Source organism: Dermacentor andersoni, chromosome 11, assembly GCF_023375885.2.
Source record: "Dermacentor andersoni chromosome 11, qqDerAnde1_hic_scaffold, whole genome shotgun sequence".
NCBI lineage: Eukaryota > Metazoa > Arthropoda > Arachnida > Ixodida > Ixodidae > Dermacentor > Dermacentor andersoni.
In genome coordinates this window covers 109694961-109719488 of record NC_092824.1, presented here as the reverse complement: position 1 = coordinate 109719488, position 24528 = coordinate 109694961, and the positions used below count along the sequence as shown (strand labels likewise).

The window sequence follows — 24528 nt, the reverse complement described above, 5'->3', positions numbered from 1 at the left end:
CTATGCGATGAAGACTTCAGTATCCACATGTAGCGCGATTTCACCGGTGCAATACACAATCAGTGGTGTAAGTTCACCTTGGCTCGCACGCCCACGATGTTGGCTCTATGAACTATTTCTAATTAAAAGGAGATAACCCAGCCCAGTGACACGACCACAATCGGAGACACGGACACACGTCACGTATGTATATGTGTCATTCGTTCTGTTTGTGTCGTTACGTTGCTTTGTTTTGGGACAAGCACCCACTTGCCGAACAACATGTCCTACTCCAATTAAAACGTATGGCTTCAAGAACGTTTGACGCTGGTCAGCTAGTACCTGTTGGACCCGGACCAGCGCGACAGAACGCTACAAAGCAAGAACGCATACGCCGAAGTGCTTTTTAGTTTGAGTTTTGCTTTGTCCCCTTCTTTCGCACTGTTTTGGGACCGGCTGTTGTGGTTGCTGTGCCATCAAAACATAGCATACAGTCACAACAGGGGAGGTGCGAGAATCGGGTAGTAGTGCTTTCAGTTAATAGCCGTAAAAAAAACACAAGAATGCGTAACATCAAATGAGATAATATTCGGTAATTACGCAGTGAGACCAGGCAAATGGACAGTTAAAATTGAAAGAACTATTGAGACTATTTGAATGAGAGGAATGTAAAATAATTAGAGTAAGAATAATAAGAAAAGTAGAAAGTAGCACAGTAGACGTTTTGTTGCTTGGATAAAATCAGTAATTCCGTCAAACACGTTCCTGTGACGGAAACCGAGTACCATGACACCGAAAGAGAGTAGCACTTCAGTACTTAAGTTCAGACCAAGTTTCTGAAGCAGCACTTCAAGAAGCCTTGAAAAATAAAACGGCAATGGAGTAAAAAGTAATGAACAGTTCTTGCAATTTTCCGTCAGAATTCGCAGAGCGGCGATATCACCAGACCAGATATGTGTAAATATAGGGTTAGATAGCGTCATGTTCCTCTTCTTTCTCCTCCAATTTTTATCCTCTTCAATCAAAGACATCTGATGATGACATTAAATGTTGTGGATACTCACAATGAGCGATACGTCATTAGAGGATGTAGAAAACACACATATAGCCAAAAGCTTGAGATGAAGAGAAAAAATCAAGTATACCTGCGAACAAAAGAAAACAGCGCATAGTGAGTAATCAGACCAAACAATGGACACAGACATATAAAAGACAAGTCGAGAAGATGCATTAAAGAACTGAGACCTAAACGGTAAGGATGAATATTAACAGAGACTGTAAAAATAGAATGTAACATTACAAACGTTATCCAGTCTGCAGGATATCACACAAAGTGTCAAGCACATACCTGTTGTTAAATTGCTAGCCTGCTTATGTCATTTATAGTGCTAATGTTTTCATGCAATATTGATGCCTACAGGATGGCCTGCACGGCCCTTGCGAGACCCTGTACGTTGTGCACGAAGAAGAGCATGGCTACATTGAGGTGACCAAGGTTAAGAACCTGGAGAAGTGCGACCGCCACAACATTGCCAAGATAGGCGTGAAGGTTGCCAAGAATTGCCTCAAGTGCCATGCGGAAGAACCGGTGAGTAAAACGTCAGCTGCGCGTAGACGAGGAGTTCGTCTTGATCGAGCGTGTTGCAGGGGATGAAGAAACTCCAAATGACTTTACAAATAAAACAAGCGTTGCATAGGGCAGCAAGAAATTAGTTTAGGCTGGCAAGTGGTGCTTTACAATAAACTTCGGGGGCTTACGAACCATATCTGCAATCTGAATATAAGGTACACTGCAGTGGAACGCTCCAGAGTAATTTCGACCAGCTGGAGTTTTGTCACCGTTCAGCTAAATCAAAATACGCGACCGTTTTTGTCAAAATAAAATTTTCCCAGTTATGTCTAGAAGAAACACAACTTCAGGCTCAATTATGACCTCTTTTCGCTAATTCCGTCGGGTTGCTCTGCGAAATTTGTTAAACGTATGTACAAGCGAATAAAACTCGTGTAATGAAAATGCTTCAGATTAATGTTATTTTTAAGGTTTCTGTGCTCTCTACTCAAACTACGAGTTTGGCAGGATCTACAAATAAACGAATGCCTTGAAACGTTAATCCTTCGTCATATTGGAGAATATATTATTCAACCAGGTGCCCTCACCCAAAGCAGTTTTCTTGCTTTGTTTCACTGGGAAATGAGACGTCACTTATGGCTAAACTGGCCAATATGGTAGTGTTTACTTTTCTACCTCTCTCTCTCTCTTTTCAGCACCCGTACTCCTCCTCATCTGAGGTGTATTACGAACTCAAGGGAACGGCGCAGCATTACGAGATTGCGCATGCCTGGGCCGAGTCTGGATACCTGTTCAAGCCTCACGGCGAGGGCAAGAAGATTCACGTGAAACTGAAGTAAGCATAGCTCGAGAGAAACAAGATCCGTCGCAAACGTATACAAATCTGAGCGACTGATAGATCATAGGCAGCGAAGGCCTAAAGGCGACTTTAAAACTGATCGCAACGCACTAGGGATGACTGTTTTTAGTCATGATTCATCGCTGACGGAGGAAACATTGGCACGCGCTTGTATGAAGCCTCTCTATGTCAATGCCACTTGTGCGTTCACTATGACGCCCTGCTCGTACGGCCACTTCGCAGCTCCAACGCTGATTACGCCGCTGGCTGTCTGGTTAGCACCGCAGCCGTACAAACTAATGACTGAGCCCCAAGTGGAACCGGTATAATGTGATATTTGCTATTTGCACAATACAGGGTGTCGTGTTTTCCTGTGAGCTGCACGCAAGGTAGATGTTATTTTATGATTGTTACTTCTGTCTCAAAAAGAAAGCAAAAATTCAGCTTGGGTTGTTCTGTGAGAGCGAGCACACCAACCTATTAAAACACTTGCGAAACGTAAAAAATAGGTGTCGCCAAGGGTTCTCTTACGTACTGCGGGTGCTTTCTGAAAAACAGCGTAATGATTAGTAATGGCTTTATAACAACGAAGCCAATTCTTAGTGCATGCTATGTTCTTTTTTACGACATCCTGCTTATAGTCACCAAGAGTGAGTCTTCTAGCGTAATACTTCACGCAGTGTAAGTAATAGCGAACCTAACTATTCATTCCAACGCACCTCTTCAACCAGTATAATTCTTAAACTTGCATGACTCTTCAACTAGCGTAAGGGGAAGGAACGCAGAAAGTACACATTGTTATGAGTTAACTTTGCAGCAAGCTTATCGTATGTCGTTAAAGTGCTTCATTTTTCAGCCTCCGCCTGAGCCAATTGTTGCTGGGAGAAAGAACTGATTTAGCGCACCGAGAATCAGTACTGAGGGCGCATGTAGCCAGAAAAACGAAATACAGGACTACATACAACTGCTTTTACTGAACATCGAATGCATCGACCCGCGCTCACATCGGAAGCGTCATTTTGTCGTCGTTATATATACATAACCTTGCAAAGAGGCAAATATTTCATGTAAGGCATACCTTTTTGCGAGGTTACTTATGTACTGTGAAAGCAAACTAAAGGGGCTAACTTGTGTGTGCATCAAAGCTACTAGTTGCCGTTGAATGAAACCATAGCTGTACGTAATACGTCCTGTCACGTGCTTGTGGTTACGTCTGTCTGCCTTGCTCGTGGATTTATATTAAGTGTGATTATTTCTCCAGCTGGCAATGAAAAACTAGAGTAGAATACTTGTGTTGCGTATTTCACGCTTCAATGCGCAACGTTCTGACTGGCCGTGTACATCTGCAGTCGCACCCTGGACCTTCTGGAAGAGCACGACGCCACCACGGAAACCGCCCTCGCCGAGGACGTCGAGAAGGAGCACTCGCTGGCCCAGGAGTTCGCCACGACTGGAGACCTGAAGACCCACGAGGAGCTCAAGCACCCCAACGCTCCTTGGAAGCATTTCGCGGTTACCGCCAACAAGGAGAAAGTGAGCTCGCCGTTATCCTACGCCAATTAGTACTCGGATCACGCTTGCCATTTCGCCAAATTTAATGCCGCGAATCTTTGAGCTTGGTTTTAGCTTTGGTTTTTTTTTTTACGTTTCCTTGCTTTACCACCTGACTTCTTTCCGTCGTCTTTCCATGCGATTACGAATCCGTCGTTCGTCTGAGCCTCCAAGCGAAATGTTGAAATTCCGTCGAAACAGTCAGTCTTGAGTGAAGTCCTCTGCTTTTCAAAGAAGGAAAGCGTCTCAAACGCAGTTTCGAAATTGCTGACTTAGCAAATACGCGTGCTCGGAGCCGTCCATGAAACATGGCTTCTTAAAACAGGGCGTTCAATCTAGTTTCACAATCGTTTATCTGAGAAACAGCAAGCTCTCTGTATTGGTACCTTGAAGCGTTTGAGATCGCTTGTGGTTATGATTTAACAAGTCTTACCTTTGCGCGTAATTTCGAGTGCCTGAGTCGTACCTCTGAAACAACATGTGCATGGCAGACATTTCCGGACTGTGTTTGAACCGAACTCTTTCGAGAGAAAGGGTTGTCCTTAGCCTCGACAGATCTGCTTGTTTTATTTGGTTATTACCTAATGCAAGAAAAAACACTACTATTTATATTTTATCCTATACCATTACCCAGAGAAGGGGATAGGACTTGTCAGCAAACGATGACTATTTTAATATGAGGAAGAAGAAGTGTCAATTCCTGACCTGCCATCGTGACCAGGTGTCAGAATCGTTAAAACCCGTTTACAGCTTCGTCAGGGCTGCCTAAAGGTTAAACTGTGTCTCCCCATTATATTGTAAGTGTTCGTATTTCTAAAAAATAATAAATTTAAAGATTAGACTAACACAACTCGCTCTAATAGCTACCCCTATTTTACAGTTCGCGGAAGGCCTCCACCAGCTGGCGGAACTGGAGTACACGGACGATGACATCAAGGAGATCGACAACAAGGCTAGCGGAAGCCAGTTCTTCCTTATCCTGTTCAGTTCTTTCAGCAGCTTCAACTACGACGAGATTAACGAAATATACCAGAACCACGTGGTCTCTGCACCGGAGGAACTCAAGGACAGCATCCTGTGAGTGACCACATCTTATCCCGCTTCTGTACGACACACGGAATGCTTATGAAGCAAGTTTCAGGGACGAGCGTCTAATGACTCAATATAGTGGACTCGAGAAGCGAGATGCAGAAGTTTCGCATAAGGGCACGCCAAATTTATTGCACGTGGGTGCTTTCAGATAGTTCCTACTGTTAACGTCGCACAAACATTTGAGTGAACTTGATCGCATGAGCCTGTCATGTCTCAATCGCGTTCCGCAGTCACGCGTTCCTGGACCTCCTGGCCGCTTCTGGCACGAACCCTCACGTCACCTTCGGCCTGAACCTGATCAAGAATAACGAGATAACCGCAAAGGACGCCCGCCGCTTCTACGGCCAACTCCACCTGAACCTGAAGGAAGTCAGCACTGCCATAATCCACGAAATTGCCGTAAGTGCAAATTGAGTACTAATCGCCATTACATCAACAGCATAGCATGGCGCTGAACTGCATATAGCCCTTGGAAAGTAAGTCTTCGATTCCCGTATGAAGCCAAAGTCAAGAGCAAAGTGCGGAACGTTTTCTAGATCCGATGCTTTAACCTATCATGTGCTCTTGCGCTAAATTATATCAGCTAGATATTGGCGCCTGAAACTTCAGTTCTCTTTCGTTTCTTTTTTCACATTAGTGCCTATGTGCCTCTGAATGTATTTTGCTACAAGCAAGGACACGTTTTCTATTTCTAACAAAGGAACACGTGGTATACATAGGAAAAATACACTCCAAAGAAGGTTTGCACCCTTATGGCGTATCGTATCCCGAGGCAATATTCGCCAACAATCTTACGCTGCTTTCCTTTCTTTAACTCCGCGCACCCGATACTTCCAAGTCATGAAATGCAGGCTTGTTTTCACCGTAGCACATTGTTCTCGACAGGAAAGTAGTAAGCGTCGAGATTTCATTAAAGAAAACGCAAGCAGCTCAGATAATGATTAATGTTTGGGGACATATAGGCCCCAAAGGGCGCAAACTATTTTAAGACTGAGATGCAAATATGCAGTGCTGCTGAAATTCCACCTTAAATTCGAATAACTGGGCAGGTCAAACCGTTCATTATGGACTCCTTCATATGAGCAAACTGGATTTCTGAAGCGGAAGGTTAACAAGAATAATAGTAGCACATAAATAACTTAATTAGGTACACATAATTGAATTCTCACTTCAAGTGCAACAGATGCACCGAATTTTTTTTAGTGCACAAATTTGAGGAACGATCGCTTACCCGTTTGAATGAATACAATCACTCACGTTATCTATTAAACCACTGTGCGCCAAATCCAAGTTTATCCAATTTGGATAAAAAAATACGGCGCAAATTTCATCATTACATTAAAGGGGCCCTGAACCACTGCTCGGGCTTTGTCAAAATAAGCACAGTTCGCGGATAGCACTCGCTGCTGTGAAAATCTCAGCCAAGTTCTGCAGTCGTGCTCAGCGCATGGAGTAGGCAAGCGGAGTGCGAAGTCACCTTTCTCTCAATAGATGCCTGCTCCTCACTCTTTTACGAACGCTTTAGTTCGTAATAAAGCGGATTCCAATACGCGGCTGCCATTGGCCAACAATTAACTGACGTCATTCAAGAAGCGCGTTTAGATAAGTCCACTTCTTCCTATTGTTAATGTGTATATTTAGTGACGAAGTTTAGTAAACAGCCTGAAGTGAGCGAAAATCTGCTTTCGAATTACGATAATAACTGCGTATTTCCGGAAGACGCCGACTGTCGTCTGCTCACGCTCGGCCGTGGTCACCCGCGCAAGAATTAAGCTTTGCGCACCCTGTTTATAAAGGGTCTAGCCGTCGGGCCTCGCCGATTTCGACTAGTTTTGAGCGCTCAACTAGCCTCGAACACCGCCAAGCATAAGGCCAGACCACACGCATGCTTGCCTGCGCGCGCTCGCTCCTGGCCGCTCCTAACGACTTGGCATACCTATTGATAGCGCTTCAAAATGTGCAAGTTGGTTGTTGGTTCTCCCCGCCAGTCAAGCCGGTGAAGGACAAAACCAGTCCGCAACACATAGCAGGGTCAGACTGGACCGTATGAGCTAGAACCCTGCCGTACACAAAGCAAATGCTGCGCATAGGCTCTACAGTTGCTAGAAGCTGCGGCCTGCTGTACGTAGCGTTGATACCGTGGCCACCACGGCCTGCCGCGACGAGTGCACTGCATAATTGCAGTGCACTCGTCGCGCACAACCGCGTTCGGCTTACGTTTGGCGCATCGTAATCGGCAATTTAAACCACGTAAAAAGGAATGGCCAGTAGTCAAATGTGCGACTCCTGTAGATGGTAGGAAATCATCGCGCACCTATTGTGTATCCGTACTCGCTACAACGTGCAGCGCCTCTCCCCCAGGACAACGTTAAATCGACTGGACTCGAGACCATTCTCTGAGTCAAAGATACACGGACCGTGGTAACACCCGTCGCTAGCACAAAAAGCGATTCGTGCACTGGTACAAATACTTGAAGTGCACCAGTTTGAGAGACCGATTATAGAGTCCCTATTCATCCTCCAACGGGCACTCAGTGCTCACCCTCTCCCTCCTTTCCGCTTTCCATTCCCCCTTTCCCTTACTTCCCGTGTAGGGTAGCAAACCAGGCGCTCGTCCGGTTGACCTCCCCGCCTTTCCTCGCCTTTCTTTCTCTCTCTTCTGTTGGCGTGCCGTAGGCAAGAAAACCGATAGTGGCGTCTACGTTAGCATCCAAAATGAAATTTGAACTGCGCGCCACGGTGACGTTCAGCAGTCGAGGCGTTGTGGACACACCCTGCTTCGCCGTAGCCTTCGCAGTGCAAGGCATTGAAGAAGGAGCGGAAGCACCGCGAAGGGGTGTGCTTCATTGCCAATAACTCTATTTCTGCAGAACGAATTTAGTGCTGTTTTGCGGAAAGTATTTCTGAACTAGCCTATTTTACCTTCAAATGCACTTCATCACTTCGATGAAAATTGGTTCCCGGCCACTTCAAGGCCTTTAAAGTATTTTCTCTCCCCAAAAATTTCTACGTTCATTGACACTACACAGGAACATTATTTCGCATTTCCTTAGCATAATTGATACCTACCCATTGCCATGGAATGCAACGCAGCAAATCACTGTAAAGCAAAAGAATATGATACACTGGCTCCTTCGTGCAAAGACCACGTTCACGCTTAGTTCGTGTAGCGTACGATGTTCGATGAAGTGTATGCTTGTCCTCTCTCTGTCCGTCTCCTCAGCGTTGCGTTTGCAAATGCTTCGAGTTATTTTACATGTTCGGATTTGTCGGAACTCAGGCTGAGCGAATGCTAGCAGATACCATTCCAACCTAACAAAAACCTAAAACAGTAACAACAATCGCAAACGCAAACGCCACTGTGCAGGACTCGTGCAAATCGGAGCCCGTCAAGAGCCACCCGGGAACTTGGAGTGCCTGCAAATTCGCTGCAAGTACAGCCGCAGGCGCCAGGGGATGCAAGCACGCACATGATGACCATGAGGAGGACCATGGCACCTGCAACCCCGAGATCATCTCGCACATCTTCAACGTGAGCATCTGACTAGGCCGATCTGCACGCTTAATCCCATCATGGGTAGTCAAGCGCCCAGCTTTGATGCATAGGTTAGGCGGCGCAAAGTGATTTGCCTTGCACATCTTTATTATGCCCCTAGTGGAGTTATGCAGTAGCAAAGGATGGTTGATTTGTAGCCACTCCCAACTTTTGAGTCTATGGCCATTACTGACAAAGTTCGTAAGTATTGTGAGTATTCTTAGTAGTGAGAAAGTATACGAGTCTGTATAACGAGGCAAGCCGAATGTTTTTAAAGTCGGTGAATTGCAGATGATAATGACGTGTATTAGGGAGCGCATTAATGGAAGCTGCGAACAATAGTAAATCTGTAATACACGCTAAAAAAAAGCGACGTAACGTGTCGATTAAGATCTATTAATACATGTCATAGCATATGTCGCAATAGCAGGATTAAAGCCTCTCCCTGCCAAGTAAGAAATGCGCAACGGTGTGAAGGATCTGATAAAAGGTTTACGGACCTTAGGCAAACAGATTTTCAATATACAACGTATACTTGAGTACTCAAGCAGCACAGTGTTGCACTGCTTTAATGACTTCAAGGAAAAATCTGAGCTAGTATTCCTATTTCTCTCAACACCCACATCCGGCAAGCTTTTTTGGCCGTCCTGTACGCCTGTGATTTATCGTAGCCGTGAGCCGCAATATATTCTATATATTTTGCATATTCGAAATGTCATATTGTGTCTATAAGAGATAATGAGGCCTCTGTCATGTATTGCTACACATTGAGCTTCTGCATGTATCGAGAAATATTAGACATCTCAGTAGGAATTTAATCAGTGACATAGTGTCCTAACTTTCAACTAGCTTCTGCCAGTTGCTGGAATGTCTTGAAGCCTGCATGTTTCCTAACGATCATCTGGTCCGTGCCACGCAGTACTCAGTCACGCCGGCAGAAACACACGACGAGTCCGAGTTCAAGAGCACCGTCTATCTGCGAGTGGCCGGCAACCTGGGCACGCGGAAAGCGATGCACTACCTGGAGCGCTTCATCTGCCCCAAGTGGCACGCGAGCGAGCCCAAGAGGATGGCCGCCCTGTGGGCGCTGAAGCAGGCCTCCAAGAACCACCCTCATCTGGTGAGCATTTACTCAGTAGCATTAGTCCATTCGCTGCGCCGAAGAGGCGAGCTCTGCATGCTTCAAGCGCGCATCAAAGAGCAACGCGAAATGACATGCTGACTAGCACTACCGAGAAAAATGTTCGTTTTTAGTCCACAATGTGAAGCCTCAACTTTATTATACGAAATGCCGTATTTAATCGAACATAGGTTTAACAACGATATAGGTCGACCCTTACATATTGAACTCGCCGAAATGAAGAAACAATAATTGGAGTATACGGGGTGATTATTTTTAAGTTCTACGCAATTTTTTTTATATCGCCCGTGGCAGAGAGCATAATTCTAGACCTTGAGCTGAACTGGTATAAGAGGTGGATATGACTTGCACGAGAAATCAAAACATAAATCAATTATTTGACCAAAAATCACGTATTAACTTCTTATTTTATTACGATGCGGCACATATTGCAACTTATGAATTGTAGCCAATGAGTTTGCAAGGGATGTCCACATAGAAGGAATATTTAGGATGGCATAGGTTGTGAGGCATGCGCCAGCAACTAGTGGTAAAAAGGCGCTGTTGTAGCCTCTTATGTTTAAAGAAAGTGCTATTTTATGCATTGAAGCACTAAAGTAACTCGGACGCACATGTATTTCATTGAACACTTTGGCAATGAATGCCTAGAAAATGGTGTCATCTTGAAAACTAAAACCAAGTGGATAGGCCTTGCACACTCACAGGCTATAATTCGTAAATTGCCATATGTGTCGTAAAGTAATTAAGAAATTATTTAATGAATATTTGTCTATTGATTGAATAACTGTTTCGATTGCTCGTGCAAGTAATGTCCCCCTCTTTGAATTATACATTTGAAGACTAGAATTACGCAATCTGCACCAAACGATTTTTAAATGTTCTGTAGAAATGAAGAATGATTGCCTCGTCGATTAAGCCATATATGTTTTAGAAAAACGGAAAACTTGTAACATGACACACCTTCATTTACTGTAAGCTCCGCTACTGAATCTAGTCAGTCAATGCCACAAACTGCATCCTCGTCGGAACTGGCAGGGAAGTCATTTTCGTCTGATGCTTCACAACCATTATCAGCACCCGAAATAGCGCTGTATGCGATGCCTTCGAGTGCCTTTTATATGAAGCACTACCTAAAGCTAGTCTTAAATAATTTCCAGAGTGCCACTACGTCGCGTTCGATGAAGTACAGTCGCGGTCAAAAATACGCGGCCCACGGCTCCAGTCGGCGGAGCGGCCGCGAGCCGCACCGCGGCGCTCGCGTCGGCGCTGCGAGAGTTTGCGCTCTGACGACAGGTATCTCCCTCGCTCTCGGGCGGATACGTAACGGACGATACGTAAACGGGCGGATACGTAACGGATACGGACGATACGTAGGGAGATACCTGTCGTCAGAGCGCAAACTCTCGCAGCGCCGACGCGAGCGCCGCGGTGCGGCTCGCGGCCGCTCCGCCGACTGGAGCCGTGGGCCGCGTATTTTTGACCGCGACTGTACCTCCGTTAGCTTGATACTATAGCTAGCTTTGCTCACGACCATAAGTCGACGGTTCCTTTTCGGCAATATTTTCGAGAAAGAAAAAAATTGACCGATATTGTAGTAAACACAGTAGGTGCCTAAACTAGAGCGGTGATGTGGCCGCATATTTTATTCGGAATTTCGGCATATCTTCAGTCATGTTGCTGCCGCAAAGTCCGCGTCAGCTGCTGCCGACTTTCTTAAAATCGCTGATGCAAGCAGTATGTGGATTTCTCGAGCACTTGGCATTGCAGGTTCATTTTTACATTGTCCAAAGACGCACCGTGAGAGGAATACTTTGAGAAGCCAACAAAGTAGACGTTGATGTATAAGAACATCAGATCAATACAGGAATAATATGTCAATTTAAAGGGGAACGTTGCTGTTACGTTGCAAATAACACGCACCAAGAAACGACTACAACGTGACCAAATGAGACCTGTCTCAAGTCCCCTGGCGCTTCGCCACTGGAGGAGCCAAAGCTGCCACCTGAGTTAATTGTTTTATTAATTGCTCTATCATGTAGCCTTATGGGAACCACATGACAACATTGCCTATCTTTTTTCAATGGGGCAACTGCTTCAATATATTTTTTGGTCTATACGCGTGTCCCGAACTTGATGTTCTGACAACAACGCTTCATAAAGCAGCACCTAATTTCACATGACACTGCAGACAGCGGTAATATTGTGCTTGTTTTTTGGCAGCAGATGTCCTAAGTGCAAATGAAAGCCTGAACATCAATTTGTTCTTAGATCAAGCGTTGGCATCACATATCCACACTATATTTTGTGCAGATCCACATGTTCCTAACATGTTATTGTTTTTTTTTTACTTTCGTGGCTCAAATTACGAGACATCTATTACAAGTTTTTCAAACTTCTGATGACTCGCGACTGTCAACGAAAACCTGTTTTCGCGATCTGCTTTCTCTTGCTTCCTCGCAGGCACACTCTATCGCGTTGCCGATCTTCTACAACACGAGCGAACCGAGCGAGCTCCGTATCGCCTCCTTCCTGGTCGTCTTGTTCAGCCACCCAGAGCTCTACCTATTGCGACACATCGCCCGCGAAATGGTCACAGAGCCCAGCGACCAGGTGGTGGCGTTCGTCTCGAGCGCATTCCGCTCCCTGGCCAAGTCCAAGTACCCGTGCCATCGAGAACTGTGAGTCACTCGGCTGACAGACGATAGTTCTTGTGTTTAGAACTAATGAAAGTGGAACACGTTGTTATCGATTCATAATACTGTGAGGCCGACGTGCAAACACGGCCGATAAGTAGAACAAGAACAACAAAAGGAGGTATTGTTCATTTGCACGCCTGCTTTTCATTCGTGTGGCTAGGCTAGCTGACAAGTGTAAGTTCCATTGGTGTAACGCATTTGGGTCACACTTTCAAGTCATGAATACGATCTCACACATACCTCTTTAAAGGTAGCTATCCGGAGAATACGAATCCAATCGGCCGAAACTTGAAAGACGAGCGAGAAACTTTAAAACAAGTTTATGACCCTGCATCCAGCGATTAGCTGGGATATGATACCTATAACGTTAGGATTCAGGAAGACTCGGATGGATCTGGGACAAAAAGGGAATAACCCATCTAGTTCACATTACTGTCAAAGGTAGCCCTTAAACAGGGCAGAGACGAAGGTCATGTGCTGCTGGATAGGCAACTGACTTCCACCATGCCGTGGACTTAAGACCCCGTTACGATGAACATGATGACGTTGAATTACGTAGCCATTAAGCATTCAATGGTTGTGCCTAAAATACTTTGTTATTGCAAGATATGTATTGCCAGAAAAGAGGGAACTACACTGCAGCGAGATAACAGACTACTAGGGGCGTCTGAACATTTGAAAATTTTGGAGTAGGAATAGAATGTCTCACCTTTAATATTCTTATTCGCACCAACTATTCAAAATTTCCTCACAATTCTATATAAAACGAATATACGAAAAAAGTGGCTTACATTGCTTGCTGCGCAGGAGTAGACGCGTTTGCTTGTGCATGTTTATATCTAACCCGCGTATCTGATCCCAATTTTGTGCAATTTATCACGCTACTGTGAGTCTGCGGAATTATGTGCGCAGTGTAAGCTCCGCCGCCATACAACTAAGCAGTGCGCCACAGTCACCATCTTGGTGGCAAGGGGCACGGGTGTAACTACGATGGCCCAATCGCCAACAGTGATGCCCATGATTGCGAGCCTGCCAGGTGGCCTCTGGGCACCCATTTTGACCGTCAATGCAGCAGATCAGCTCCTCTTCATATAATTTTTTTTCGCACAGAACGGTAGGCGATACAGTGTCGCAATGCGTCTCTGAGGGCAGCCCTGGATGTGTGCATATCAGGATGCATGGGCGGATTGCCAAAGAAACAAGGCTTCTGCATCGCATAATCTCCGGCGCAACCCGCGCTCATGAGCTTACTGAATGAGAATAAGTGCGTTTAATGAGAGGAGGCACAGGTTTGAATGCCTCTTAGCTAATGGGCATTTGATGATGTATAATCTTGCACAGGTTGGCGAGACAAGACAGTGTGAATAACTGAAATTTTCGGATTAACAAGAGCTAAAAAATTCGTACTGTCCCGATTTATTAGTCTATTAGTGTAGTTTTTAGCATTGGCAACGTAATTCCAACTTGGCACAGTCAGTTAACGTAGTAATCAATGCGTCTGTATATCACTGTTTGATATTCGATACGATATTTGAAGCTCGATACTCGTATTACATTCGATTGGTATTAAAACATCTGCTCTTCGTGCACACCAATATACCTCATTCTAGTGAGGCTGCTCTTTTTCTAATTCACCTGGATCACGTCGTTCATAACATGGTGTGATTGGATTTCATGGTCCTTTGATGGCTTTGATTTCTTATCCTAAAGCGTTAACTGTATCACCGAGAGTATCCCCATTGTAAGGTCTCGTTTTGACAGGTGACCGTAAAGGCAAACGTCGATGCATACCTGTGTTCCAGAACCACTCACAATCGGGACACTTCTAAACATTTAGCTTTCAGATAAGATCACACATACACTCGTTGCATTTATAAACACACTAATGACTCCTCGCAGGAAAGAAGACACGTTCAATTCCATACTTGCTCTCACTTCTCTTCCACAGTGCACAGCAGATGCGCTACGTGCTGCCAGAATGGGATCACGACACAAGGTTCAGGCGGCCCATCGACAAGGCTTCGTCTCATCTCATCATCTCTTCCACATACAGCCGTAAGCATACTCCAACATGTCTAAAAGCAGTTCTTTTCTGTAGAACCTCGGACAATTTCGATAGATCAGTTCCTGCTACTGTTCCACTGTTGATACTACTGTGTTCCCCTTGAAAGACTGCTGTCGAGCTTCTGCACTTAACCTCCTCGGACAAAGAATCCACAGCTCTCGCGGAAACAGGGTCTCGCGCATTTGTACTACGTCACATGAGGCACGCGCACATTGGGCAAGAAAGGAGCAACCGCTGTGAAAAGTGTCGGAGGCTTCCCGAAGCAAGCTTCACTTGAATAAACTTTAATAATACGTACGTAGAACGAGTTGTTTATCATCGATCAAACATTTCGCAGTAGCCTGACGGCAAATACAATTCTCGCATGGGCAACCACTTTCTTTTTTTGCCTTCAGCATTAAGAAGCATTACTTCTACCCTATTTTTTGCTCTTTGAATAAGCAAGAGCGTACTGACCAAATGTGGAACAAGTAACCGCTGCGCAGAACTCCTTGTGTGCTACGATTTAGTCGCCTACAGGGCCGAAAGATCGGGGCTGCGACACATCCATTTTTCGATGCAGCCAAGTACGACTACGGTGGCATGACGTCCTCGGTGATGATCCGCTCGCACGACAGCTACCTGCCCCGGAACATGTATATCATGCTGAGGGACTACAAGGCTGGCCACTCCTTTGACACACTCACCCTTGAGTTCGAGAGCTGGGGCATGGACAAGACCTTCAATCACCTCCTGGGTCCACAGCCCGGATCCACGAAGAACCTTTGGAACTTCATGGGCCGCCGTCGCATCCCACGTGATGCATCGGCTAAAGAGCGAAAAGAGATCGAGGATTCCGTGAGTATTTTTAAGCCGCTAACTGAGTATCGACGGGACAAATCTCGTATATATGAAGTGCTAATCAAAAGCTGATGGAATATTGTGTTGGTAGCTTCGGAGTGTTCTGACAGTACAACAAATGTATTGAACGCTTTAGGCTTCTATTACTATAATACGCATTGCCTTGCACCGACAATCTGACTTCATGATCGCCATTTGAGGCTGTTCAGGTATGTAGTAACGCTGAGTTGCTGTCTCACAGGACATTTGGGCTCTGCCAGAAAACTCTGAAACGATTAATTCAAAGTTTTTTTTTTTGTTTTTAAGTCAACATTAACACATCAAAAGATAAATTATGGCGGCCGATAAGGTTTTGGATGCGACATGGCTCACGGTCCTTAAAACAATGCCTGTGTCATAACGGCACCAATTTCTACCGTAGCGCCGAAGGTTGTCACAAGAAAGCCAGACCTGCAGGAAGGAGTTAAAACATTTGTCGCGTGTTGGGATCTGCAGTTGTCGCCACGGTAAACATTTGTAGCGTACGAAAGACATTCTCGTATCGCAATCAGTCATCCTGTCGTCACAACAGATGTGATTTTGTACCAGCGAAAGCAATTTGTGTACTTAAGAGCGTGATTCTAGGTGTTGCGACAAGGCCAATTTAGTCGCGAAAACTCAAAATTTCTTCGTTTCGAGAATTTAAAAAGCTTACAACTTGTTTCTTTTTTTGTTGTGGCGGGAACATGTTGACTGTGCTGTTATCAGTGGTTCGTGCTAACCAATAGCCACTCATGAAAGCAATCAGTGTTCATTGTACGTTTCCTTACATATACTAATAAGCAATCAGAGTTGATATCTGGTGATTGCACTGAAGTGCACTGTTTTGGCTTATAATTTCCCCGAAAAGCTCACTTTGTGTGCGGGATAAAATTCTACTTTGTTTTGACTTGGTTTACCCAAATGATATTCTTGATGAAGAGCGCCATTGTAAATCGACTATATTGTGTTCATAATTGGGCAGGCCAAGACATGGTACATGTGTTGTTGGTGTGTTTAGTTTGCGCCCAGCAAATTAAACAGCTACAATACAAATTGAAAGTGTTGAGCGACAACGTCCTCTCCCTTCAGACCTCGCCTGGACGATGACCTGCTTCAGGCTTCTCGCATATATGTGGAAATCATTAGAGCAAATATTTGTGGACATCTGCACTGTCAATCATGCTTATTTGAGTATTTATTAATTCCTTTCTTTTAGATATTTCAGGCGTGAATACCATTGCGCGATAACACCTTTTCTTCCTGAACATTTTTAGTGCCAGTGGATGAGGACAGAATGGAGACGTTGACTATGCTGGAGTATATGTATGAAATAAACAGAAATGTGCAAACTCTCACTCTTCCCGTGTCATCGCCCTCTTAACTTCGCTGAGTTAAAGCTGGGTTTTGTTGTCTTCTCTGCAATGCGCAGCTGCACATCGCGGACCGAGAGTACGACCCGATGTATGCACGTCTCAGCCTGTCAATCTTTGGAAAGACCGTCGATACTTACAGCATTGACGAGAACATCTTGGCCACATTTCAGCAGAAAGGTTCGCAGTTTCACTATCAAGTTGCGATATGTGGCAGTGTGCACGTGAGACGTGAATGGATTTGTATTATTCCCTCAAAGAAAAGTTAGGACTCTTATATGCTGTTCTTGTCAGAAAACTAATACTGTTATCTATCCCGCATGCCTTGTCTTTATTGCTGCGCACTCGGTCATTTGAAGTCGCAAACGACATGCCCGTTTTCAGCGTTACGTAGCGTTCTTGACAGCAAAAGCCGCCAGTGCGCATTTTTTCAAGAAATGAAACGCAAGCAAGAAAGACGATGGTTACTATTTGGGAACATGATTTACAAAGAGTGTAAACTCTTTTATACTGTATTAGCTAATGACAACGATCTGTATTATCAGTTAAAAACGAGATACGCAAAATTATTTACAACGAACAAATCTGCACAGGGTTGGTTTCAGCGGCACTGAACAGCAACGTTCAGGCTCGCACCACCTTACATCATCGTAGTGGAAGCTGGGTGTGTCCAATAAATTTTTTCCCACCTCTCACTCGTGTACTGGCAACACTCGCAAACCACTTCGTTTGAAACGTGCGCCTCTTAGTTTAATCTATCTGATACTAATGAAGCAAACCGTGGAATGCGGTCCCTTAGGCTATAATTAGTGCGATATAGGGTGAGCAGTTACAATACATCCTATACACTTAGCACGCTAATTATGGTCATTTGAGCTATACCGCTGTTGTCTTAGGAGATAGTGAACTAGAGGATTAAATAGCTTGGTGAGGTGAAAATTTCACGAGGATGTGGGTAGCCTCGATTGAAGCTAATCAGCAAGGATTCGAAATCGCTGGGAGGTACGCCTGCAGCAGATCTGCTTAGGCTGCTACTAATTATTACTCTAACAATAAAACATACGTTCCAGTGCTATTAACAGTTACTGTTATCGTTCCGACGCAGAAGCTCGTGCTGACTAATATGTTCTCGTTTGTTTGGCTGCACTACCACTAGACTGTTCTGTCTCTCCACTCATCCCTAGTCCTGTAGCTGTAGTTCCACGATTGCGTTAACAGAAATAAATTGCATAGTTGTACGTGCCCATTTGATTTTGACCAGCTGGGTTTGTTTCAAGTGCACCTAAATCTAAATACACGAGCGTTAATGCGTGCCTTCCCCATCAAAATGTGCCACCGCGATGGTCATCGAACTAGGCCTCTTTCCTTAACAAACCACTGAGAACGAACTGGTCGGAAACGTACAGTGGAAACCAAGCACGTTAATATCTGCGCAGTCAACGATATTGCGTCTCCGTACACAGTCTCTTATTACGAGCACGGGTGCAAGAATAGTAATGCTGTCCACGGCTACGACCACAGAATGAAGACACGTTAAGTTTATAATTCGCCGCCATAGTAAATACCACAATTCCGGACAACATTATACATCCGGTGTATATCCGTTGGAGTTGGAATTTTAAATCACTTATATATTGTCCTCGTGTGGACCAAGTTAAAATTGCCTTGCGTGTGAAATGGAAATGGCAAAAACATCCAGCGACACATTCCAAGTGTCCATTTGTATTTCCATCAATAGATTCTCGCAAGTACGAATTGGGCTGAATAAATGGGCAAGCGCTTTTTATAGAAACAGTCAAGCCTCGCAAGCTATGTTCTTCAAAATTGATAAAGAAACCAAGGCCAGTCCCAATGCATCCTGCCTATTAACTCACGATGAGGACAAAGCAATCCGCACGTACGATGTTGCGACGCGCCATGATAGTGAGAACTGCTCCAGGCCAGCCAGGTTAGAATGTGCGATGTTCGAAAGAGGAATTTGCTTACGTCAACCCCTATAAACGACCTATAACGAGTAAAATAAACACTTAGCCACCTGCAGTACGCCGACCGTAATACGGGAAAGGTGTTACTCAGCATTAGAATGGTATATCGTTGGGCTACTTTGTTCGACATATCTTGCAACGGGCCGTACCACATCTGCGCTCCCTTTTCAAAGAAATACGGTATAGCGTACTCGAAAATAGCAATTTCATGGTGCTACAGCGGTTGAATCTAATACATACCGTGTTACTCCCCACTGTACTGCGCTCCCTCAGATAAACCAGAGGAGGCCGTTCAGAAGTTGTTGGGCGCCGAAGTCCGCAAGAAGTACTTTTACTTGACTAAAGACGTGACTGTGCTGATGCCGAGCGAGCTGGGCGTGCCAGTCATCTTCGACTTCAAGCAGGCTGAGTTCATCTACGGAAAGCGAGAGAAGATGGGTCTCACTCACGGCGACAACGCAGAGATCAACTTGGACATCAAGCGCCACTACCTGTGAGTACTTCTGCTTTGATTCCGCGTCATGACGAGTGCAGAACGCGTAAACATTTTTGACTCTGCAACGCACTTTCTGTGGCAATACACCCGTAAATAACTGTGGCATTCCATTCTGAGAAAGCCGCTACAAAGGCGCTGAGCAATGCGGCCGTCCGAACACATGACTACTTTTCTGTCTGTTACAAATCTTTATTCGGCCCATGTAGCATAGGCATACAAGATCATTCAGCACCTGCACCAGGGATGGCAGGTTTTAAGGGGATTATCATTGCTCAAATACTTCAAACACTTTCCGGTGACTACCTGCCTGTGGGTCAGTCTATCCAACCGTTTTCCTGCCTACCTGGGCCTCTGGGCCTCTACCAATCAGTCCATGGTCTGATTGGTAGAGAATCAGGCGACCGTGGCGATAGAACCGGGCTCCAAAACGGTACTAGCTTGGGTCACCGATTGTGTGCCATCGGGTATGCAGAACGCTTCATTTACAAAATAAAATTCGAAAATGTTTGCCGTGCATGAGTGACTGAATGTATTTAGACAATCCTGTCTTATTGTATATTCACGCGCGCGCACCACGCGGACTTTCCGGTTGTGCCGCTAGATGGTGCACCATGTCCAAAGAGAAGCGCGTGAGAGGAACCCTGCTGCATACACGCCTCTACACAACGCGTCTCAGCGGCAGTAATATTGTGCGTGGCTAGGTTGTTTCAATGCTAATCGCTTTAACGTCGGCACTCATGGAGAGATAGGCACTCCCACAATTTTCATTAAAAATAGCATATATGGGAGCCTTATGCCGAGTATGGCAAGTCTCAGTTGAACGGTGTACCCATTGATTGCGGATATATACCCGACTGCAATATAATTGGGAAAACACCGAATGTCTTTCAGAGTCACGATTACTCGATTACACGATTAGTCATTAATTGAAAAGTTCCGCAGTGTTGCCTTCCATATTGCTCACGGGGTATATCTCAAACAAAACCAGCGGAGAGCCTGCATGGGAGTGTAAAATGAATCATTCCGCGAAATGCGTTGGGCATCATTTTGCCTAACCACAGGAAACGTTAACCTCGTTTTGGAGCTCAGTTCTTGGCACCCGTTCCTCCGTTGAGCGACGGCGCCTCTCGGCGGCGTAACCGAGCTAACGAGCACAGCGGATGAAAGACCTAACGCGGAGCGCAGGAGGGAGAGAAAAAGCAGCGACAGCGAAGAGAGCGCGAAGAGAGCGCGAAGAGCAAAGCGGTAGAGGAGGCTGTAGCAAAAGCACGAGGCGGAAAGCGGAGGAGGAGGGTATGGCGAAAGCATGTGAAAAAAAAAAGTGTAGTGCCATGTGTAATGCCACGAGATGGCGCCAGAGTAGCGCGCGTCACCTGGGAGGTCTGTCTGCGGCGGCTGCTGGAAATCGCGCCCACACGTCGCCCACTCGCCACTTCACGCGATCTCCCGATTAGCAAGGCAGCCGCACCACTGCTCCGGTTGTCACATGCCATACCACACAGATTGTCCACGCCAGCCACTATATCGCGAAAAGAGAACACGTACAGAGCTGCGCTCAAATGTCGCATTAGGAAGTATCGTATACGTTGGTGATTTTTTTTTCCAATTCCCTCACCATTCAAACAGATACGACGTCGCGTCTTACCAGACGTTCGGCTTCGCGCCGGAGTTCACCGCACTGGGGCTCGGAACGGGCTACAGTGCAAGGACCGTCGTCTCCTGGCCGCTCGACCTCAAGGCGACTTTGGCACCACTCGAGGGCAAGCTCAGCCTGCGCCGGCCCCTGCACCTGCCCTGGAACGTTATCAACCACAAGTTCCAGCCATTTACGTACAGCATGCCCTTTGACATTAACTCGGACCCATCACAAGCACAGGCTGAATACCACAAGCTGGCGCACCCTCTCTACCGACCTGAAGAAGTGACCAAGGTAAAACATGCATGAAAATAATTTTAAGCGTTAGCATACCTTAGCTCATCGTCAGCTTTGCGTCGTCTGTCGCCGACCGCTACGGCGCCTTGGCAACGCGTCAGAAGGCGCTTCCATTGGTGCAAGCGCACATGATGCCGCGTGCGCTTTCACCAGTCAAAGAAGGGAGTTCTGCCACGTGATGCAAAGCTTGGTTTCCAGGATACCACCACAGCTTGTCCTCCGCGCATCACGGGCGGCGGAACGCAGCGACTGCATCCGCAGTATTGTAGAAATTTTGCCGCGGCGTGGTCAAGCCTCACCATCTTTCCTCGTCAGTCGGTGGCGGCACGAGCGTTGCCGCCGCGTCACATTAGCTTGGTGGCGTCTACGGGGACGCTGGAGGCGATGGCGCTCTCAGCGCGTTGCTATTATACGCTCCCGTCTGCGCCAGCGCACGCTTATTACTCGATCGGCACTCGAGCATCGGTGAGAAGCGCAGCAGTTTAAACTACTACGATAGAAACCGTCCTGTACAGTGAATTACCATGGAGGAAACCTCAACAACCCCGAACGATTCGACGAGCTCAAGACCGGGGGCGAAAACGGCTAGCTCGCACGACAGCTAACGCTTAAGGTGGTGGTACTAGGGCAGCCATCTTGCGAATAGTTCAGATTTCCCCACCAGTCGATAGCACTCCGTCATGATGGAAAAAAGGAATACTCTTTGCCGATGCAGCACAAACGTGGCACATGATGACGAGCAACCTGCCTTGGTTGAAACAGCGCCTGTTGCCACGCACACCCACACACCTTTCTCGATGACTGCAGCCTGACACGCCGTTCGTCGTTTTGTTGCTTCGCGCGCTTTGAATACGAATACAACTGAACAACAGTATGAGAAATTATCACCATAAACCTTACTGCAGATCGCTTTGTCTATTTAGGAATCGAAGTAGCATGAAGGAACACGACACAAAAGAAGAATACGGTTGTCCTTGTGTATTATTATGTATTCAGCATTGTCAACATTTGAGTTGCTATTTGCATGTGCTTCGTCCCATGTTCGGTCCTTGGCGTTACTTACTGTGACAATGACAAAGCAATTTGCAAACATTCTTGGTGTGGGTTAGCGCTTGACTCTTAGAGAAGTGTTCGAACAGTATATTGAACTGTGAAATTCCACATCAGGTTTGAATGGGCCGAAGCATATCATAATGGGTAAATACGATCTACCAGAAGCAGAATCATTTTACGAATACGCGCACACATACGGAAAGGCGTGAAGGGCACAAAGTATATCTGCATTAACATATAAATAGAAATGTTAAAAGTGCGTTAAAATAGGCAGGACCCAATATCTAAAACATGACACGTAGAAAAGACAGAGTGAAACTATTGGCAGCGTCTGTCTCTTTACTTACTTTCTCTTCGCGAATTAGCCTATGAGGCAAGCTTTTATATTTTATGTAACAAAATGGAGCACAAACCAAAGAACATGTGTACAACAACAAAAATTCCATCTTCGTAACGGTCATGGATATTTTTTTTCTCGTAAAGAGCGCACCAGCCCTGTCCACAGACCTTGATCCTCGTACAACAAGCTGTCCGATCGCGGTTACTGCGAAACCATGATTGCATTTCAGGATTGTGAAGTAACAGAAAACACCGCCATTGTCATCCTCATAATCTTCCATCGTTATTTCGGCGTTTCCGTAAAGTAGCTCCTCGGTGTCCTGCTTTCATTCTTTTAGTCGAGAAACGCATAAAAACTTTTGTCGTCAGTGTAGATGGCGTGTGACTTTCAAGTGTCCCAGGATTGTCCCGTTATTGTAAGCTGCAAGTTCGTCATTATGAACCAAGTGGTCCCCAGTATACATCCAAGAAACGCAGAAGAACTGAAAGCAGGGCGAGATGGCATTGATTCATATTGCGAACTGCCCCTAAGAACTAGATGGACAAAGGCAGCTCAGGAGGGCGCTGACTTTTAAGTTACTCATTCTAAAGTCAGCCGCGTAGTTTTGCTAGAGGTTATTCTCTTCAGTTGTATTCAGCATGCTACATTCCAACCGAGGTAACCGGTGGTCAAATCCTTGCTACGGAACCCTCCACCCTCTCCCACAGAAATCGAGCTTTTTATTGCGTGAGTTGGAGTAACATTTCTGTCTAGAGTAGCGGTGTTCACACAAAAGCGACTTATTTAAAATTTAACGGCATTTATCAATTAGGACAGTAACTAAAACGGCACATTGCACTGGACTGTCAAAGTGAATGTTTTCGCACGGTCACTTTGTACAGATCACTCAGGGGAAGTGTAGTGGAGTACAGATCACAGAGACGGGTCATAAATTGGGGGGAGACATCGACATGTTAGGAGACTAGGCCGAAAATGGCGCCAGTGCATGGTGTATGTTTCCGCCAGTGTGTTAATGCGGTTCGTAAAACAGGTGGTGCATACATTGCATTACATAAGGGAATAGATAAATAGAGCATATACGCTCCAATTCAGGCATATGCCTGACCTTGACATATCATCACCTCTGCGCCTGTGCTTCACGGGCTACCTTGAGCACTTCAATCTATCAAAGGGAACTTTACATACCTCGTAGTTCTTACGAAGTTAAGATTTCGTGCACACTTTGATGCGTTCGCTGGATCGCTCAACGCTACCCCGAGTCCTTTGTCAGTACCTCCAAAATCGATAAAGTCCGCCTAAATAATGCTGTAAAAGATTGTGTGACCGATGGTGCGACTGAACCTTCATCTTACACCAAGGCAACCTAATGCTCTAACCATTAGGTCACGATCGTACGCATGATTCTCTCGTGCCATGCCAAAGTTTCTCTGTGAAACGTTTGGCGCATACGTCACGTGCCAGTTACTGGCATTTTTCACTCATGACAGCGCTTTGATACGCTGTGTTCGACTGCACTGGATTTAGGGTCGGCCCACATTTTCGGATTGCGCTGCCGATTCGAGACTTCCCCACATTTGCCTTTAAATACCGGATGTTTACAAAGTGGGTAAGTTCCGCCTATAATAACATTGCATTGAAAAGTACACGGTAGAATGGATGGATAAAAGAGATAGACGTAAGGAGGAATAAGAAATACGGGTAGATAAAACAGAATGATAGAATTCACGTGAACTCTTCGATGGGAAGAGCAGTTTAATGCAGACGTAGCGGTATGATGATCGAATGATAGGGAAGCTCAATACTAGCAGATTACAGTCGCTCATGTGTACCGGGACGGCCTACAAGCACTTGCTGTGAGTAAATGATCGCTGAGGGTAAACAAGAGCTAGCAGGCTGAAAAATGGAAGGCAGTTCAGGAAGTCATTCTAGATAAACACCACAGTGCTCAGAAAATTGCTTCGATAAAGGCTTAGAGAAGCGCCAGGTAACGCTTGGGATTCTGCGATCATCAGATGATGGCGGG

General features: G+C 45.6%; 1 protein-coding gene and 1 long non-coding RNA gene across 2 annotated transcripts in view; one reads left to right on the top strand and one right to left on the bottom strand.

Moving 5' to 3' along the window:
* LOC129386931 (uncharacterized) overlaps positions 1–15225 on the bottom strand; it is a 38392-nt gene extending 23167 nt beyond the window's left edge. Inside the window, exon 1 of the long non-coding RNA XR_008614258.1 lies at positions 15154–15225. This is a non-coding gene — a long non-coding RNA (uncharacterized lncRNA). The remainder of the gene's footprint in view (positions 1–15153) is intronic.
* Positions 1–24528, top strand: part of LOC126539449 (vitellogenin-6-like) — a 50022-nt gene that overhangs the window by 10769 nt on the left and 14725 nt on the right. The window contains exons 5-17 of the mRNA XM_055075399.1: positions 1400–1567; positions 2245–2384; positions 3737–3920; positions 4819–5015; positions 5261–5429; positions 8398–8562; positions 9485–9685; positions 12167–12384; positions 14351–14457; positions 15030–15304; positions 16758–16878; positions 18957–19176; positions 20806–21109. Coding sequence (XP_054931374.1) covers positions 1400–1567; positions 2245–2384; positions 3737–3920; positions 4819–5015; positions 5261–5429; positions 8398–8562; positions 9485–9685; positions 12167–12384; positions 14351–14457; positions 15030–15304; positions 16758–16878; positions 18957–19176; positions 20806–21109 — 2469 coding nt within the window. The remainder of the gene's footprint in view (positions 1–1399; positions 1568–2244; positions 2385–3736; positions 3921–4818; positions 5016–5260; positions 5430–8397; positions 8563–9484; positions 9686–12166; positions 12385–14350; positions 14458–15029; positions 15305–16757; positions 16879–18956; positions 19177–20805; positions 21110–24528) is intronic.